This window comes from Eubalaena glacialis, chromosome 4, assembly GCF_028564815.1.
Source record: "Eubalaena glacialis isolate mEubGla1 chromosome 4, mEubGla1.1.hap2.+ XY, whole genome shotgun sequence".
NCBI lineage: Eukaryota > Metazoa > Chordata > Mammalia > Artiodactyla > Balaenidae > Eubalaena > Eubalaena glacialis.
Window position 1 is genome coordinate 130840418 of NC_083719.1, and position 20612 is coordinate 130861029.

The following is a 20612-nucleotide window of genomic DNA, read 5'->3' on the forward strand; positions in this document are numbered from 1 at the left end:
GGCTGGAGTGCTGGACAGGAAATACGAAGTCCTGGGTCCTAGTCCCAGCTCTGCCAGTGCCTCACTGTGTGACCCTGGGCAAGTCCCTTTACACCTCTTACCTGCAGTTCTTTCATCTGCCACATGGGGGCATTCATCCCTCTCCCATCCACTTCACAGAGCTACGAATCAAGTTCAAGTATGATAAAGGTCCAACAAGCCACATAAATTGTGGCCAATTCTGGAGGAACATAAGGGTTTCCTTGATCACCTAGGGAGTTTGGGGAAGAGCTATGCCAAGTTATGAGACTAATAAAATTCAGGTGACTAGGCAGACCTTTAAGGGGTTCAGATTACAGCTGTGCCATCCCTACGAAGAAAAGTGATGCTTTGCCCTGTGACTCCCTGGGGGAATCATCATCATCACAAAAATAATGTCTTCCGTGTCAACAGCACTTTTCAAAGTACTTTCCCCTCTACCATTTTAGTTTCGATAGCTTGTAGGAGACTGAGGCCCAGCTAGACAGGCAGCTTGCCAAGGTTATGGGGCTGTAAGTGAAGGGCTGCCTCTGGGATGGAGCTGGGAAAATACAGAGTTCTTAGGTAGAGGCCCAGCTTTGCCTGTGCCAGGTCTGAACTGAAGGAGGGGGTTCACTCACACTCAAGTTCCATACTACAAATTGAATACAAATGAAGCATTGTAATCATGTCCCATTTCGAAGAGCCTATTCCCCAGCCCTCCAGCTATTCCACAATGACAGTTATTCTGCTGGCTGTGAAGCAGAAGAATTTTTCTTTGATATCTTCATTACGTAGGCAGGGATGTAGGGAATACCGTGCAGGGTAAGCTCCTCCCAACATCCAGCAGATAAATATTCATTAAAGAACAGGAAAAAGGACCCATAAGCCTGGACCTTTCTTGGGAGGCCTTTGAGCTTCACCAGATGATCCCCAAGTTGGGATACTTTAGCTGGGTCTCTCGGTTCACGTAATGTTGCCATCCTGAACACATAGTTTGAAACCATGACTCCAGGCATCCTGAACCATAGCAGGTTAGAATTCTCCTGGCCCTGAAAAGTATTCCTGGGCTCTAGAATCTAATGTGAATGTAGCCATCAGGTTCTAAAAGAGGTGGCATCTGTGCATTCACTTGTTATTGAGGCTAACTCGGCGCTGGGTGCTAGAGATCCAACATGGCACAAAAGAGCTATAAGCTTCCTTTACTCTCACAGTGCGTGTGGCCTAGGGGTACACCTGACAGTCAATCACACAAATAGATGTCAGACATCAGCTGCAATGTGAGCTGCACGGGGCTCTGAGAGTCATGTGCTTGAATGCTGAAAGAGTGATGACTAGGATGAGGTCTGAAGGATGAATAGCGTTGATGGATTGATCACGGGAAAGAGCAGCATGTGACAAGGGTGAGAGCCTTCTGAGTATGAAGGATCAAACAAATTCCAGAGTGACCAGAGTTACAGAATCCACGTTGTGGGACAGCACTGGAGAGCGGGCCAAGGAGTTGAATTTTATTCCAAGTGTAAGAGGAGGGCTTTGATGGGTTTTAAGCAACGAAGAAACAAGATGTAATTAATGTTTTCCAAAAGATCATGCAGGCTCCCTTGTCGAGAACTGATTAGTCAGAGGAGTGGGAGGATGGGGGGTAGGGGGGTGGAAGGGAGGCAAGAAGTCCAGTTCAGATGCCACTGTGATCACCCAGAATTGGAAAAGAAGCAGCATCTTCACACGGGCCTGGACACTTGTATCTGCTGTCTCTTAAGGTGAATAGAGCACTGGACTAGTTATCAGAAGACTGGTGTGATCTTGAGTATAACTATTAGTCCTGGGGCACTGGGAGAATGATTTTGATTAGTCCTGGGGCACTGGGAGAATGATTTGTACCTCATCTTGCTTGACTGTCCAATGGAAGCCATGCATCCTGGTCTTCTTACTTACGATTTCCAATCACGCAGTCTCAGAGCTGGGAGGAGTGTAAGAGGAAGCAGTTGGTCTCTGGTCCCACGTGATGCTTGGCCTTTCCTCTGTCTGGCTTATTGTTGTGTCCCCAGCACTTAGCACCCTGGAGGACCAAGGGTAGGCACCAAGTACAACATCTCTATAAATAGTTTATCACTTGAACATCTTCAGAAATAGGGACACTCACTCTCATCCCCAGGATAGCCATTGTTGTACTACCCTGCCCATCAAAAATATCTTCCTCCTATTTAGATAGCATCGGTTTCCTGCAACTTCTGCCAAATGCGCCTCACTCAGGTCACAAGGCACAAGCCTCATATCAGTCCTTCAGTGAACATACCTCTCCAAGCCTTTTCTTCCTGTAGAATCTCCCCTCTTCCTGAAGCTGTTCTTCAAAGGACATCGTCTTGTTGCACTCTCCTGCTCTCATTCCTTTGAACAAGTCTCCTCTTATTTCCCTCTTCCTGTGAAGCATCTAGGAACAGTGTTTTCTATATAGCAAGCAATAACAAGTATTCATTGGATTTCTTGGGGTGAGCACTGTCTGCCTAAAGTGAAAAGCAGTCTCTCAGAAACCGAAACAAAGTAGAACAGACAGGAACATGGGAAAAACACCCAGAGGGCTGACAAAGTCTCAACAATCAAGCAAGCCAGCAGGCCTGGGTGTTGCTCCCAAGTCAGTATGATCTGGGACTCTTGAGTTTCTTTATCCATAAAACTCACGGTTTGGATTGGTGATTGCTCTCGATGTTAAGCATGAGGTTCTAGTTAAGCGTTGTCACCTCTGAGCTTGAGGCTGTCGGAGCACATGTTATAAAGGGCTTAAGGGCACAGCAGCTCCAGGATGACACTAAGCAGCATGGAAGGAGTGATGGAATGCAAATAACTTTATCACTATCTGATTGAGTATGGCTCGATGCCATGTCTAGCCACCACATAAAATCACCCCATATAACGTCTACATCACTGGTAACACCTTTGGGAAGCCCTGGACTTGAAATCTCCTAGCCAAATCCAAACAATCACAGTGGAACTCTTGGCTGGTCATGTTTCTCTTCACGGTTTTGGGCATAAGAGAGAACAGGACCCTAAAATCAAGGATAAGTTTCTTGTCTCACATATGATTGTCATATTTGCCATTTTGATCCAGATCAGACTATCCTTTGTCTTTTATTTCAGCCAAATTCTCTTTCTCCATGAGAAGGAGGAGAACCATGCCTGCACTCAACAGTGACATTCCCCAAGGTGGCTGGACGGAGTGCTAGTGTTGTCTTTATTTCCAAAATGTTCTCCCTTCCCTTCCTTCTAATCCATCATTTTGGCGGCCTTTGCCAACCAGGAGGGCAGTGGCGAGAAGGCAGTCTGGAAACATTTCTGGACATGATCAAACGTGTGCAACATATGTGTAAATGCATTGCGTTTATATATGTATGCACATACATTTGGCACATACGTAACTGCTTGTAACAGGATATTTATACGTTTGTGATTTTTGCGGGCAAGTGTTGACATATCTGTGTCTTTGTTGGCATGTGTCTCATGTCTCGATGTGTATGTATGTGTGAGAGTGAGTGTGAAGATGTACCTGCAGGGCAGTCTCACCCATGAAGGATGGCAACCCCACAGGTCCTTATCCACAGTAAGGAAGGAAAATGCACAGGAGACTCTGACGTTTGGATTCTCACACCCTGCTGACAGAAGAGAAGGGTGCAAGAGGGCTTGACAGCTCTGCTGATGGGCTGGGGCTGGCCCTCGGCCCCTCCCCACAGTCTTCTGTAATTGATGTCTGTGCTTCTGACACCTCTTCCCTTTGGGCTGCAGGTCCCTGTCCGGCCGCATCGTTGGCGGCGTCTGGTGGTTCTTCACCTTGATCATCATCTCCTCCTACACAGCCAACCTGGCCGCCTTCCTGACCGTGGAGAGGATGGTATCTCCCATTGAGAGTGCCGAGGACCTAGCGAAGCAGACAGAAATCGCTTACGGGACCCTAGAAGCGGGATCCACGAAGGAGTTCTTCAGGGTAGGGACATCCCGTGTCCCAGGGCACTTCCACAAAAGGGAACCACTACTGTCAGTAAAATATCCTTCTCATTAGCATGAGATTATAGGCAACCGCTTAACTGAGCGTAAGTCAGGGAAACTGAGACATTTCTCAGCTTTCTACGGATCCCTGAGAAACCTCCATTTCTGCATTCATGGAAACTTCAAAGCTCTTGCATTGAATTAGACCCCTTATGTATACCAGTCTGTGCCAAGTTCTCCGAGGGCTGCAAAGGATATGACATATAATTCCCTTCCTGCTCCTATAAGCACCTTCAGCCTTATTAGTAATTGATTAGGAACAGCGAGGAACAAGGTCCCAACCTGATGCCCTTTGTGTCCCCTCCTTGGAGACTTTGATGAATAAGGATATGTTATATGGGAAATAATGACTGGAATAGGCGGTCTATTAAATAGTGCCAGGAGATACAGAAAATGTGAAGTGGGAGTGGAGGTGGTGGAGATGTCTTGTGGCTAGAGGCAAAATGAGGAAAATAATGTCGACCTCCAAGAGTCATTATGAGATGAAAAGAGATGGACATCTAAAATACAAGGAAACAAAAAACAATGAATGGGGGCTCCATTTCCCATTAGGGCTTCGGGGGGTGTAGGCAATTGAGAGCCATCTTGAAGGAGGGGTAGAGAGGGATTATGGCCACAAAGGATAGACCTGTAAACATCTCTAGACATCATGAAACCAAGTTAGATCAGCGTAGGCTAATTACATTCTAGGCAAAAGGAACAACTTGAACAAATGCCCCAAAGCAAGAAAACCTGTAGTTCCCTGGACTTTGGAAATGTTTAGCACAGGGAGTTACCATATATTAATCAAATAAAAATAATAAACAATTGCTACCACTTCCTCAGCACATACTATGAACTGGGTCCTGTGCTAAGAAGCACACATTTCATGACTTATTTCATCCTCTCATCAGAGGCGAGTTGGGGATTTGTTATCCCCATTTTACAAAGGAAGCTCAGAGAGGTAAAAGTAATTGCCCAACGTCACACAGCCAATAAAGAGGAGGAGGAGAATACAGAGCTAGCCTCTGCATTGCCTCTGGCAAGAGGGTGGGGATCCTATGCGGACCCACTGGGTTCTCACTGCAACTTCATGGAGCAAACCCCAGACTCTGAGTGAACCCACAGGGTGCTGTGCTCAGCCTCTTGATCGTGGGCTCTGCGTTCTGTATGACAGGCAGAAGAGGGACCAAAGCCCTAACCATGGCTGATGGAGGTTCCAAGACTAAAATCATTCATTTTCAACACATTGGAGCAAGAAGGTAACTTAGGGGTCACTTGGTCAGAGTCTTCATTTTAGAAAGAAACATGACTTGCTTAGGCTAACCCAACCAGTTAGTAGAAGAACCACTTGTAATCTTGTTACGATTCTCTGACATCTTTAGCCTGCAACCAGAGTGTGAAGGAGATGCCTGATATTTGTCCATAAAGCCAGTTCTATGCCCCAGGCCCTGCTGATGCAGTTGGGGAACCACCGAATCTGTCCACTCATTATATACCCATGATCTCCACCCCAGTACCTTCGCATGTTACAGCCCCCAAAGCCCCTTCCCATCCACGGTCTCCTTTATGTTTCACCTGTGACCTAAGGCAGAACAGGGGTTGTGTGTCCATGTTGCCGGCAAGAAATTGAGATGCAGGGAATTCATGATGCAAGTGCCTGGGAGGGGTACAAAATCTGAATTTCCTCATTCCGACCCAAGTGTTCTTGCACTGAACCACACTGTCCTAATGGATGGTGTCATTAATAATTTTTTTTTTTAAAGATCGCTCAAGTTACTAGATGGGCCCACAGACAAATCCAGTCTAACCCTCCACTCTTGTAGTTGGGGAAAGTGAGGTCCAAAGAAGAAAATGTGCACGTCCTAGCTAATTCAGAGGCACAGCTAAGACTTAAGACTTCCACGTTCTGTTAATAACTATAGAAATAGACATATTACTATCTCTTGTCCAGAGCACTGTGCTAGGCATTTAGAACCAAGGCAGTGCATATTCGACAAGCTCTGTGCCCTAGCCAGGCTTACTTCATTAGCCTAGGCAAATAGGTTGTGTCAATAGTTCACTCTGATTGGTCAGGAGTGCTTGCCTGGAGTTCTATGTTAAGAGGGATTCTGAGGTCACATCGGGCTCAGTATGAAAGAATTCTTTAATTGCTATCAATGTCTGCCATGTATATAGGAAGGGAAACTGGTACCAAGCCAAACATGTATTGGGCATTTCTACCCTAAAGTCAAACCGGAAGAAAAGTCATAATTATTAGTAGTAATTGCACCACTTATGGAACACCTACTATGTGTCAGGCATTGGGGTATGCACTTTACCTCTTTAAAGTGTTCTATTCTCATATCATCTCCATGGCAACACTGTGCAGTGAGTACATATTATCGCCACTGTCAGGAGAGAAATACTGAGGCTCAGAAAGGTTATGTTACTTGCCCAGAGTCCTGCAGCCAGTAAAACATAAAGCATAAAATGAGGGAGACAGCTAGTTACAGTGTAAAGGTACTAGGGGTGCAATCAGGAGATGAGGTTTTACTCCTCCTGGCTCTGCCACTAACAAGCTACATGACATTGGACAGTTCATTGCCACATTGTGGGCCTCGGTTTCTTCACCTGTAAAAAAAAAAAAAAAAGTGCTGCTGACCCGATGTGTCCTGTGAGCCCTTCCATCTCTGTGATGCTGACCTTGAGAATTATCCCACCAGGACCTTGGTGGGTGGGGAGACAAGGTCACCTACCACCCCCATAAGGCAGAAGGAGGGAGTAGGGCAACAAGAATTCTACCTCTGAACAGTCTGGCTTCTCATCCCCGTGGCAGCCCAGAGCTTCTCGGCAGCCCCAACCCAGAGTCACTTAATCCTCCACCGACAGTTTAATTAAGATGTGTGAAGGGCTGCGGGAGCTGCGGATGAGAGGAGAGATCCAAGAACAAATACCCCAAGCCCGTTTCCAATCCTCCCTGCCACTCGCATGGCCTTCGCATTCCTGGAGATGAGATTTTCCTGATAGTTCTACTCTGAGCGACTGTGAGCGCAGCCTCGGCATTGGGGGCACTGGGGTGAGGCTGAGGGGACATATTAATTTTCTGCATACTGTTGCCCAGAGCGCTCTGCAGCTCTGCCTGTCAGCAGCCCAGGGTTCCCCCGCTGTGACCATCCTGTCAGGTCACATTGCATCTTGCAATTGCCCTGCTGCGTGTCTTGCTGGTTTTGTGCCTGGAAGATGATCTGCAAATCTGGTCACAGCTGAATTTATCTATTTCCCTGTTTCCTGTGAGAGAATATTCAGTACGTTGTAGATGCTACGATTGGTCTCGGATATTTCTTTTCCTAACTTTGAAATCCTCCCTCCCTTTTCTCCTTTCTTTTTTTTTTTTGTCACCTGGACATTGTTGCTTGAATGATAAATATTCACGTAAAGAACCAAATATTTCAAGCTAGCAAGGAATGTAAAGGTTACCATGTCCAAACTCCTTATAGAACAAATGAGGAAAGTTAGCAATAGAACCAAGACTAGCACCCAGGGTTCCTCACCCTCAGGCCAGTGTCCTTTCCAGACTGTAAACCATCTAGTGAAACAAATCATCTCATTTATCTAATTACAGACTATCTTACAATTCACTCTACCGAACGCTTCCCTGACATTCTCAGTAACGATCTCCATTCATTTTTCCTTGAGACCTAGAGTTTTCCTGGGTCCAAATATCTTTATTGGCTCAAACAACAAGCTAACTGTATATCAATATTTTGCCAACGCTTGTTGATATCAACAAAATAAACCTGATATTGTATGCAAAGAATAATGACATATTGCATGTATAATGATAATTTTATACTAAAGGAATCTGTAATCTATATATCAACCACTAGATTACATAGGTGGCCTAACTCTAGTAGTAACTGTCTTTAAAAAAATAGTCCCTTACATGTGTCTAACACTTGTCCATTTACAAAGCATTTTCAAAAGCCAGATACCAGTAGCCCTAAAATACATCTACCTGTTGGGGAAAGGATGCTTTTTAGGAAGAGCATCACACGTGAGAGGGTGGATTTGTGGTCCTAGACCATGGGCCCTAACTAAGAACCTACTAGATAGATGCAAGGTTAGACTCTGTGCAGGACCCACAGAAGGGAAGACGTCCCCTACCCTCAGGTAGTGTTCACAAACTTGAGACCTAAGCCCAAGTATGAATGGTTCTCAATCCTAAAAGTCTAGCCTGGACATCCAGTGAGTGCCTGGACAATGTGTCCTAGAGGAACATCAATCCTCACAATACTCCTTCTAAAATGAGGGCCACACGGACCATACAGATGAATCACCTAGGGAACTTCTGAAAAAGATTTATTCTAGGCTCCACCCAACACCTGCTGAATCAGAATCTCTAGGTTTAGAGCCAGGGGGTCTGCATATTTACAGTCTCCATACATGATTCTGGTGCCCACTAGAGTTTGAGAGCTACTGTCCTTGGAACCGAGACAGTCTCAGAATACACAGGATTTGTTCTGATCTGTGAGATGATGAGTAGGATGTGGCTGGAGGGAACCAACATATCCAGGGGCGTGAACAAAGGAGGCAAAGTCACAAAGGAAGGAAGGCCCAAAATGAGTTCAGGAGGAAATGAGGAAAGCAGCTTGGCTGGATGTAGAGGCTTTTGAAATGTAAGCAGAAGACAGTATTAAGACCCAAGTTATTAACTTTATCAGACAACAATTTGCATTCTGAGGGCCAGTTTTGCAATACGGGATGACTGGTACTTGGCACCTATGATCTATTAGAAATTCTTTCGTGTTGTCCTTTAACGATGAAATCAGACTCCACCTATCGTCAGCTCTCCACTTCTTCAGGGCTTTGTGAATATGACCTTACTGAACAACAGATAGGTCCTCTGATGTCTTGAAAAGTCAGACAGAGCCCCAGTTTCTTAACTCTCCCCATATTTCAGAGGACGATAACTATTTAGCAGTAATTAAAAGATTCTGAGTTCTCCTATTCATTCTGTATTTGCAAGATATTTGTACTTTGAAGCCTACTGGTACTAATTAGAGCCTCTTATTTTGCAATCACTGATAATTTGTTTCTTCCTGAGCTAATCTCGCTCATGAATGTATGATCAAGCCACACTTGGCTCTTCATTATTGTGTGTGGGCCGACCTCCATGCCACGCGCAGCCAGCGCTTAATTCCAGCTTCGTTCCTGTCCCCTGCCAGAGGTCTAAAATCGCCGTGTTTGAGAAGATGTGGACGTACATGAAGTCAGCAGAACCATCCGTGTTTGTGCGGACCACGGAGGAGGGGATGATCCGAGTAAGGAAATCCAAAGGCAAATACGCCTACCTTCTAGAGTCCACCATGAATGAGTATATTGAGCAGCGGAAACCCTGTGACACCATGAAAGTGGGAGGTAACTTGGATTCCAAAGGCTATGGCATTGCGACGCCCAAGGGGTCCGCCCTAAGGTAAGTAGCCAAGATCTGCTTCCTTGGTACTCCCTCTTCCCTCCCTACCTCAGAAGGGAAGCTGCTGTGCCTGCCACATGGCTCCAGGGCCACAGTGGGAGCTGTCAAGAGGTCTCTTCTTAGACACCTGGGGGCCTGGGAGATTCCAGCCACCCAAGATCTTCAGCCCTGAGGTTGGAAATTGACCCGGGGGCCTCAGCTTGCTCTGATTGTCGCTGCCCATGTGTTCCCTTCCCACGCCTCGCCTTACCCCTCCAAGTGGTAAACATTGATGAACTTGTGTTTCTGTTGTGTGATCTGTAACGCACCATCCTTTACCAGACACCTCCACATCCAACTAGGCCACGAACAGGGCTCTCCAGCAACCTGGATTCTTTGACAGAAGGTGGTTTGTAATGTTTGTCTCCAAAGAAGCAAGTACATGGTCCAAATGAAAAATCAAGTCATTTGAGTCCTGAGATTCTAGCTGTGGAAATCAAAACAGCACCAAACAAGTGGTAGCACCCATTCTTTCCTAGATGCTGATATCTTTAGCAAGAAACAGGTATTTAAGTAAAGAAGCAAAGTGGACTTTATTTTCACATAAAGAAGCTCTGGTATACATTCCAAACAGCTAAGGCAGAGTCCTGTAAAATTAAAGTCAAAACACCTAGATTTAACTCTGGGATTTACTATTGACTGTCTTACAAAAGGTAAGACATATCATCTCCCGACCTTCAGTATCCTCATCTATAAAGAGAGGATAACCATCTCATCCTTTCCTAGGTCCAAAGTGGTTTTAAGTTCAAATGGGATAATCTATATAGAAGGTAAATGAAAGCAATACAGTGTGAAGTCACCTGTAAGACATTGTGTCAATTACAGAGTGATTAAATCACTTTAGGGAAGGGTAGCATTCAAGGAAAGGTGAGAGTGTTTTAAAAGGTTGTAAAAAGATGGAGAGAGGCTCCTAACCCATCTTGACATGACATCCAGAGCCACCTCTGCTTCCACTTCATTCATTTATTCCAATAATATTGATCCCTACAACATTCTAGGCACTAGGCTAGGAGCTGGAGCTACAATTTGGGGGTAAGACATACACAGTCCGGGTCCCATGGAACTACATTCTTGCAGGGAAGAAAGGCATTACACAGATGATTATTGTTTAATGGTTCATGACAATTATGATAGTCTATAAAAGGGGACCTAAAGGACACCTGCTTCCAGCAATTTAGCAGAATAAAACTCCCACTATTAAACACCTAGATATGTTGGAGAAGGATATAACAAATAGCCTTTCAAATGCAAGTTAAGAAATCTCTAGGTCAAAAAGGGAAAAGGAAACCAAAACCATAGTAAAAAGCATAAACTAATTATTCTGGGTCTGCCCTAAGCAAGGCGAAGTTATAAATTATGTGACAACATACATGAGCAAGAATCAGAAGTACAAGTAAAAACATAAAAGTAATCAAAAATACTTTTAAAAGAAAAAGACACTATCATAAAAGACAAGACGTATTTGGAAAAGTATCAATTAGGACTTACAGAAGTGAAAACAAAAATGTAGTCATTAATATAAAATCTCAATGGAAGAGTTAAACAGCAAATCAGCTGCTGATTCAATTGAAACTGCAGAACAATAAAGACACAGAGAAGATCTCAAATACACCCAGAGATAACAAGGTCCAACTGGTGTGCAGGATAGGTGGGATGTGGCTGAGAAGACTTTTCCAAGGATGCTTTTTTTCCAAGCTGAAGTATGACAGATTAACAGGAGTTAACTAAGTATAGCGAGGGGAGAGGAAGAGAAGAACAGTCCAGGCAGAGGGAACAGAACGTGCAGAGACTCTAAGGCAAGAAATCATGGTACAGTTGATAAACTAAAAGAAGCTAAGTACTCCTGGAGCACGGGTAATAAAGAGGAGAAAAAGTTAAGCTACGATTGGAGAATAATGAAATGCAGACAGATTTTGTAAAGGAATTTTGTCCTTATTTGAAGAGCAATGAAAATACATTGAAGAATTGTAAGCAACTGTCCAAATATCAGGAAATAACGATATCTGTAGGAGTGTAAAAATAATTGTATGTGACCTAATAAAGGGAAACCAAACGGCCCGGTATTTATTAACCATGCATCTTTGTCTGGAAGAACTTTAAAAACTCTTTGTACAAGTTTAGGCAAAGTTCAAAGGGGATTCAGAGGATAGTGCTTGGCAAGAAAAGGAACTTTTCGGTACTTATAGAACATCACCCTAGAAAGGCCCAAAGTAGAGAATGAGTTCTTATAGGTCCAGGAACACCAATGATGCTGCAGTATTACAATTTACTGAAGGCTTTATGAGTCAGGGACATCATTTGATCTAAATATCTGGATGCAAAGTTGAAAAAAAAAAAAAGGGTACAGAAGGTGACACGATTTGCCCACTCAATACATTACTTCTACCACCCTACCCTATCCATGGGTGCCTGGAACATGGTGACAAACTCAGTAATGTGAACGTAAATCTCCGGTCATCTGGGACTCAAATGACTTCCCACTACAATAAAAGCTACCATTGAGTGACTGCCTACCACATGCCACACTCTGTGCTATGTGCAGTGTCTCATATTATTCTCTTAATTTCTCTATGAAGTACCATTATCCCCATTTTACAGATGAGGAAATGGTGGCACAGAATTAAGTTACCTGACCAGGTGGACACAGCTAATAAAGGAGCCAGATTTCAAGCCCAGGCAGTCTGACTCCAGAGCCCGTGGATGTACTTACTCTCACACTGGGCTGGGCATTATGACAGACAACACTGTTAAAGGCAGGAGACCGAACTTATGCCAGGTTCCCAGCACCTATTTAACTGGGCGAACAATCACCGTCAACTCAAAAATTAAAAATGCAGACTTTTGGAGCCCAGAGCATCCACTCACCACTCTGAAGGCAAAAGGTGATAGTGAATGCTCACTTTAATACCCTTCTTCTTTAATGCACCACGTCTTTGAGCAGTAACACTGCCTTTATGGGTTTTGTACGCCCAAAGATTCTTTCTGGTGTAAATATTGAAAATAGTTCAACTCTATAATAAATAAACACCTAATTCTATTGCTTACATCTCTATGAGACATAACAAGTCATTTATAGATTTTGAGAAAGAAAGAGAAAGGGAAAGAGACATGAAAAGGAACATCTTCCAGATAAGATCACTGATGGTTGATGTGCAAGTCAAGAATACCTAAATGGAGGCCACATGCCCCCAGCTCTCTCCCAGGGCTCCTTTCTCTCCATTGGCAACCTTTATGATAGCCATGGGGCTCCCTGACTCGAAAACAGAAGAGCAACGCTCATCCTAAGGGAGCCTTGGGTTTCTGGCCTGGGAAAGTCCCTCTTCGCCTACTTCTCATCTCTGCAATAAAAGGAGTCATTCTAGCAACCAGCAGTGTAGAGGTCCCATGAAACATATCATTGCAAAACGGTTACAGAAAATATGAGTAACCACACATGCACGCCCACAGTCCAGCCCGGCTTCCTTCAGGTCTCTGTCTCACATGCCCCCAAATGATGCCAACTCCCCAAGTCATGGTCAAACACCAAAGAGTCATGGCAAGCCAAATGCCACAGACACATGTGCCTGATGCAACAATCTTGGATTCACTGATCTGATCCCAGCAAACCATTCTGCATGACAGAGGTGGAAAATGAGGAGAAGGGTAAAGGGGTAGGACATGATACCTCTGTTCCCCATTGAAAAGGGGCTTAAATGAGCTTAAAGAGGATATGGCAGAGGAAATCAATGTTGTCTTCAAATTATTTAGAATCGTAGAAAATACCTTTTCAAAGACTGTCTAGTCATTCACAAAGCTGCAGACTCTTTAGGAGTGTTTTACACTATAGACTTTGCAAACGTCTCTTCTGCCCTGTGAAAGGGGGGGCTTTGGCTGCCCTCACAGGCAGATGTGCTCCAGACTTAGTGCCAGTGTCCACAGCCAGAAAGGACCTCCCTGGCAGTCCCCTGCACCACTCTCCATAAAGCCAGACCTGACCACACCTGCGGGGCATTCGCTCCCTTCCAGACTGCCTGGAAAAAGGTCCAGGTTCCTCCAAGGCAGATCACCCAGCTCTGCCCCAGAAGGTCAGAGAGCCGATATCTAAGGCCCAAATGTTCCTCTAAAACTTGCCAAGTCTACTTGGCAGAGGCCAGGCTTGTCCCTACAGAGCATTAAAAGGCTGTGGCAGTGACAGAATGGCGTGTTTGTCTCTTCTGCTCTGGAAACAAATACTCAGGAAGCGAGGTGGTTCAGTGCTTGATTTTCCATTTGGACAGGTGGTGTTTCTTTGAAACAGATGCTGTTTGTTGGCCGTCACTGCATGCTTGGTTTTGGGTGAGGGGCTGAATTCTGTTTCCGAAGCCCTGAGGTTGTGGATAAAGACCTACGCAGCCAATGCCGGTCACTAGGGAAAGGTAATAGGTAAACCCACTAATGGTGATCTATTGGCCCTTCTGTTGCCAACTCAATGTATCTGCTGGTCTGAACTGAAGTCTCTTTTCTTTATTATGATAAAGACTCCCTTCAGTCAGAGACGATGTATTCAAATTTCCTAACTAAGGGAGCATGACCCCTGTTTTACCCATTCAAGAAGGAATCCACACCAGGTGGGCCTGAGTTAAAATCTCAACTAATGGCTCTCCCTCACAAACCATCTATCAGGAGTTTAATGGATTTGCTAAGAGTTATACCCTAATCGGGACATTGGTCAAAGTCTGGTCTTTAACTGTGACTGTGGTTCCGCGGCGTCTTCTCTGGTGCCCGTGATCATGACTTGTTTGTGTTCTGTCACGTGTCTTATCCATGCCAGACGTGTGAGCCAAGGTGATAGGAGGGGCACAGTGCAGCCTTCTCCTACAGCTTAGCGGGTGAGGGTCTAAGACCCACTCCCTGGGCTTTCCATGCAGCTTCACAGATTCCTTTCCAAATATGTATGTATCTTCTCCACACAAAGAACTGTGCGCTGCACTTCAGGGAGCGGTGGTGAGAGAGAAGCGATCCCAGCCCCTAAATGATGCATAGTCAAGCACAGCTCATGAGCAGTATTACACAGATACCCGTTATTCTGCTCAATGCCCTAAGAGAGCCGGGAACACTCAAGAGGACAGTCCACATCTGAATGGGAGGATTTCCAAAAGTTTCGAGGCCAAGGTAACATCCAAGTTAGGCCCTGAAGAAATTGTGATAGATGAGACGTAAGGAGAGGGAACTCCAGATGGAGGGGACAGAATAACAACAAACACAGTGGTGGGAAAACATAGGGCCTGTTTTCAGGAACAACAAGAATCCACCTTAACTAGAGAATGCATTAATAAGCAAGGGCGACTGGCTGTGGGCACAGTGCAAAGGATTTCAAAAGTCTCTGTATTTTTTATATGATGTCAGTAGAGGTCACTGAAGGCCATTGATGGAGGGACCACGATCAGACAGACTCCCGAAGATGATCCAGTGGTTTGCGACAAGAACCAAAGAGAGGAGGCTTACAGGCGGGAGGTCATTTAGAAAGCCATTGCGGTCATTTTGGTAGGCGATAATGAATGTGGTTACAGATCATAATGAGATGGGGACAGATGGAAGAAGCGGCTCTATGTTTGTCATCAGTCATAGCCTTTACGTTAAGACTTGGTAGTTTGGGAAAGAACTCTGTTATGGGAGCTTTCTGGGACTTCTGTGCTCCTGCTTCAGGACTACTCAGGTACAAAGTGATTCAGGCAAGGACAGAAAATGGGCAGATGTGTCCCCACCTCAACTTCACCTCTGGGGCACCTAGAAGATTGAGAAAGGCACCTCTGGGAGGGGTACAGAATTCCTGGCACACACGCAAGAATGATAGAGGCTGCCAATTACCTTTACCTTCCTCCTACTGCACTGTATCTTGTCTATATCTATTTTATTTTTTAATTGGACATAAGCTCAAGATTGCTCATCAGCAGTTTAGTTTCAATCGTATTCCTACTGAATATATTTTTCTCCCTTCACACAACCCTAGGCTGGAAAATATCTCCTAAGAACCACTCGTCTGTATTGGCATCTGGCTAAAAAAGAGGAGGGAGGTTAAGGCCATGACTTAGGAAGAAATGTCACAAGGTTTTATGGGGAGTGGTCTCACTTCCAGGGATTGAGGGTCTCCTAGCTGCCCACCTCCATACTGGGACCATGTGACATGGTTGTACCTTCAAGGCCGTTGAGAAGAGTTTTCCACTTTTAGGGAATCACCCTGACCCAGAATGTAACTGGGAAACAAATAAGCAAGTGACGTCTTGGTGGTGTTGAATCTATTGCCATAAAAGAACAATATCCCAGTTTTAGTATGCATTAAAATCTGCTAGGGAAGCTGGTTTAAAATGCCCCTTTCTAGACTCTGATTCCTGAGATTCCTCATCCTGCAGGTCCAGGTAGGGTCCAGAAATGTGCAATTTCCACAAGTCCCCTAGGTGGTTCTGTTAGAGGTGGACAGCAGTCCACTTTGGGAGGCAAGGTTAGAGGTCAGGGAAGGGAGATGTACATGTTTTCTGAGGAAGCAGTGGCTTGGAAAGAAAAGGAAGATTAACATAATGGGAGAATGACAGGGAAACTGCATTGAAGAGTGTCAAAACCGCGATCCTTGGAGTCAAACCGCCTCAGTTCAAGGTCAAGGGCCATTACTTTACCAGCAGTTTGACCTAGCTTCGGGAGTCACTATAACTTTATGAGCCTCTGTTTTCTCTTCTGTAAAATTGGAGTAATAACAATTCACTGCAGTTGCTCTGAGTTTTGATGAAATAACATAAAGTGCTTGTCACAGAGGGTACTCATTGATGTTAATTCTCCACCCCTATCCTCCTCCCATTAGACCTACCAGAAAGCCACTTTTGAGCCAAATAACTTATTTTTTTCTTCTTTGTGAAACCAACTGTGTTCATCAGAAATATACATGAGCCCCACCCTCAGCCCCCTACACTGGCTGCATTAGAAATAAAATGTCTCTCTGAGAACAACTTGTGATCCTCCCCCACAGAGAACACACTAAAAAAAAAAAAACCTGATATTTCTTTCTCTCCCTCCCTCCCACCCTCTTCCCATAGTATGGTACTGGTGCAGGGCCCACTGCTGAGAATAAATGCAGTATGTCCCAGGGAAATGACAGTCCCTTTCAATTGGTCCTTGCCTCCTGATGGGTAGCCAGGGATGCTTGTTGTCATGGTAACCCCCTGAACTCTGTGACCCAGGTCGGGCCTGATCAGAGACAAAGGTCTCCAAGCAGAGAGGCTGGATTCGCCTGTATCCTCAGAAGGGCTGGAGAGAAAGGAAGAGAGGGAGGGAATCAGGGGATAAAAAGGGAGAGAGAAAAAAAGAAGGGAAGGACAAAGAGGCAAGCAGAAAGTGTGTGTGTGTGCATGTGTGTTTGAAAAGAGACTGGAGGTTTGCCAGAGGAGGGCTGCATCAATACAGAAGCTTCTTGGGTCAGGACACGTGGGATGGCTCAGAGAGAGTACCAAGAAAGCCTGCTAGGAGACTGGCGCAGCAGCCCAGCACACAAGCCCAGGCGGGGGATGGGGGCGTGATTTAGCCTTTTAGTGGTGATGCTAAGACCTATTGTTAACATTTCTCAAGCACTGACTCATCCCAGGCACTCCTCTGAAGTATGTGATGCGCACTAGCTTATGTAATCCTAACAACGACCCTGGGAAGGTAATATTGCTTTCATCTTAATTGTACAATTCAGGAAACTGAGGCAGAGAGAGGTTATGGAACTTGCCCAGGGTGACCTGGTGTGGAAACTGGAGAGCTGGATTTTCAACCCAGCCCACCTGATCCCAGGTTGGGATCTTCCCAACCATGTGAGGCAAGCGTGGACGTAAGGAGGGAAACTATCAGGAAGGGATGATTATTTGGAGGAAAAAAATCATTTATCCTCCCCCCGACACCTACACGCAACTTAGTCCCACCCAATCAATATATAAATAAGAAAAGTGAGGCTCCACGAAGGGAGGTGGCTCGCTGCCTACACTGCCTGAATCCCTAGGGAATCCCTCCTCCCTTCTGCACTCTTTGCATGTGGGAGGCACACAGTGCAAGGGGCAGGGTCACATCACAGGCTGACGTCATTACCCTCTGCCTAACAGCAGAAAGGGGCACAGTCATTGCTTGTTAAGCTTCCCTACCTGCCCATGACAGACTGAAACAAAAACACCCCTAAAGCGTTTTATGCTTCCAGAAACTCTGCAGAGCTTTTGATGGAGTTCAACAGTGAAAAGCAGACCACTTTAGACTCACTTTACCATAAGTGTACGGGCGGGGGAGGGGGGGAGGAGCTGTGTATTCATTTCATACCTACTGTGTACCTACTGCGAGGTATGAAATGAATACATATGAAACGAATGCATTCAGCACCCTAGCGATGTCCAAGCAGTCATCCTTCTCTCATCTTTTGATTTAGGCACTATCATTTTCCTTCACAGGTGAGGAAGCTAAGATTCAGAGAGGTGATGTTTTGCCCAGGTTCTCAAAGTGACTTGTGGGACAGGGCTTAACTACAAACCCTGATTCCCAAACCCTCCTTTCTTCCACACCTCCACCTCTGTGCTAACAGAGGCATCCCCTGCCTCTGTAAACTTGTAAGGTGGCATCCTGAAAACATCAAGGGAAATGAGACACCAGGTCCATTTGCACTCCACAGCCAAAGCACTCCTTCCTGAAGCACTGGGCTAGGCTGGAGCTCCACGGTGCAAGATTTATTTTGGAGGATCCTGGCGGCATCCCAAAGACAAACGCGCACTTATTCCTGTTAGGGCTCCGTTTTTACCATGCCTGGTGGAGAAGCTCGTAAATGGCAGAGCAACACATTAAGGAGAGAGAGGAGGAATGTGGAGAGAGCAAGGTGACAAGGATGGATGTGGGGAGATGAACCCCACGGGAAACGAATGGCCTTGACCGCAGCGAGAACAGCAGCCCAGCGCGGGCTGTGATTTGCCTGCCCAAGCACTGCGTTCTCCCGCTGATACACAAATTGTATGTTGCTTTCTTTTAAGAGGCTGATGCTGTCAAAAATAGCACCTCTTTTCTCTCTCTCTCTCAACCTCCCACCCTCCCCCTGCCTCTCTCCCCTCAGCAACTTTTTTTCAGACTTGCCCAGCCTTTCACCTTTTCTAAGAAGGCAGCTGCTGTTACACAAAGGCAGACCAGGACAGGGAAGGTCTGGATACCTGTCCCAGCTCCGTCACTCAGGGCTTGTGGGTGTGGGAAACAATGTGCTTTGTGTGGATCAGACCCTGTTCAAACCTTGTCTCCCATATTTACAACCCGTGTGATCTTGGGAAAGTAGCAATAAGCAGTGTGGACCATCGACTGATCATTGGGGCCCTGAAGTTAGGGCTGAGTATGAATCACGGGCTGCCAGTTAATGACAACAGTCGCTCAGACACTTCACCTCCCGAAGCCTTGACTTTCCCAAATATAACACGTGAAGGTAGCACTAACATAAACTTCAGTGGTTGTTAAATGGGATCATATGAAGTGCTTAACACAGTGCCTGGCACATACTAAAGTGACTAAGAAGTGTTAACTGGCATTATTTAATCTCTCTGAGGCTTAGTTTTCTCATCTTCCAAATGGGGATCCTAAAACAGGCTCTGCAGGACTGTCTTGAGAATAAACAAAATCACTTACGAAGAGCTCATGGTGCATCCGGAGTTCTTGGGTGTTAATCCCCTTTGCTCGTCAACTTCCCCCTCACCTTGCTGCTTCCCCTCGGCACTCACCATCTATTCTATTAGTTTGGGGATACATCCAAATAAGTGTTGAGTGCCTTCTCTGGGCCAGACCTCTCTTGGCTTCTTTTCATTGCAGTGGGGCAGAAATTGCAGGATACCAGGGAACAGAAATGTTCAAATGTATATAGCTTTATTCCCTTTACACTCGGTACCACAAACGTTTGGCTAATAGCCACATTGCTTCCATCCATTTGTCTGGAAGTAGAAAGAAAGGGTAGGGGTAGTCCTGAGTTGAGCACTTGCACAGAAATTCTGGGCCATCTCTTTCAGGAATGTTTTATGAGTGGCCCTGTGGGCTGGGATCATGGCTGGATCATCATATCTAATCAGCCTCTCCCTATGGAGAGTAAGGGACAAAGGCCCAGGTGAATCCCTAACCAAAGGAGCCACTTCCTCCCAACTAGATGGAGGTAGTAAGCCAGCAGTTTTCAAACAAAAGAAAGTCAGGCAGGGAAATTTACATATATTATTCATCCCTCCTCAGCACAGACATCTAGCAGAAGAAGAGCATAATGACCTCTTAATCGTATTCCCTATTCCCATGGGAATGAAATTTATTCCTCTGGAAGAACATCAAAAAAAAAAAAAATCATAGTACTATCTTTAGTTTTTTAAGGAATCTCCATACTGTTCTCCATAGTGGCTGTATCAATTTACATTCCCACCAACAGTGCAAGAGGGTTCCCTTTTCTCCACACCCTCTCCGGCATTTATTGTTTGTAGATTTTTGATGATGGCCATTCTGACCGGTGTGAGATGATATCTCATTGTAGTTTTGATTTGCATTTCTCTAATGATTAATGATGTGGAGCATTCTCTCATGTGTTTGTTGGCAATCTGTATATCTTCTTTGGAGAAATGTCTATTTAGGTATTCTGCCCATTTTTGGATTCGGTTGTTTGTTTTTTTGATATTGAGCTGCATGAGCTGCTTGTAAATTTTGGAGATTAATGCTTTGTCAGTTGCTTCATTTGCAAATATTTTCTCCCATTCTGAGGGTTGTCTTTTCGTCTTGTTTATGGTTTCCTTTGCTGTGCAAAAGCTTTGAAGTTTCATTAGGTCCCATTTGTTTATTTTTGTTTTTATTTCCATTTCTCTAGTAGGTGGGTCTAAAAGGATCTTGCTGTGATTTGTGTCACACAGTGTTTTGCCTATGTTTTCCTCTAAGAGTTTGATAGTGTCTGGCCTTACATTTAGGTCTCTAATACATTTTGAGTTTATTTTTATGTATGGTGTTAGGGAGTGTTCTAATTTCATTCTTTTACATGTAGCTGTCCAGTTTTCCCAGCACCACTTATTGAAGAGGCTGTCTTTTCTCCACTGTATATTCTTGCCTCCCTACCATATGACCCAGCAATCCCACTACTGGGCAT

General features: G+C 45.1%; 1 protein-coding gene across 4 annotated transcripts in view; it reads left to right on the top strand.

Moving 5' to 3' along the window:
* GRIA1 (glutamate ionotropic receptor AMPA type subunit 1) overlaps positions 1-20612 on the top strand; it is a 308685-nt gene that overhangs the window by 261465 nt on the left and 26608 nt on the right. For all 4 annotated transcript variants that reach the window (XM_061188360.1, XM_061188359.1, XM_061188361.1 and 1 more), the window contains 2 exons: positions 3775-3973; positions 9222-9469. In XM_061188360.1, coding sequence (XP_061044343.1) covers positions 3775-3973; positions 9222-9469 — 447 coding nt within the window. The remainder of the gene's footprint in view (positions 1-3774; positions 3974-9221; positions 9470-20612) is intronic.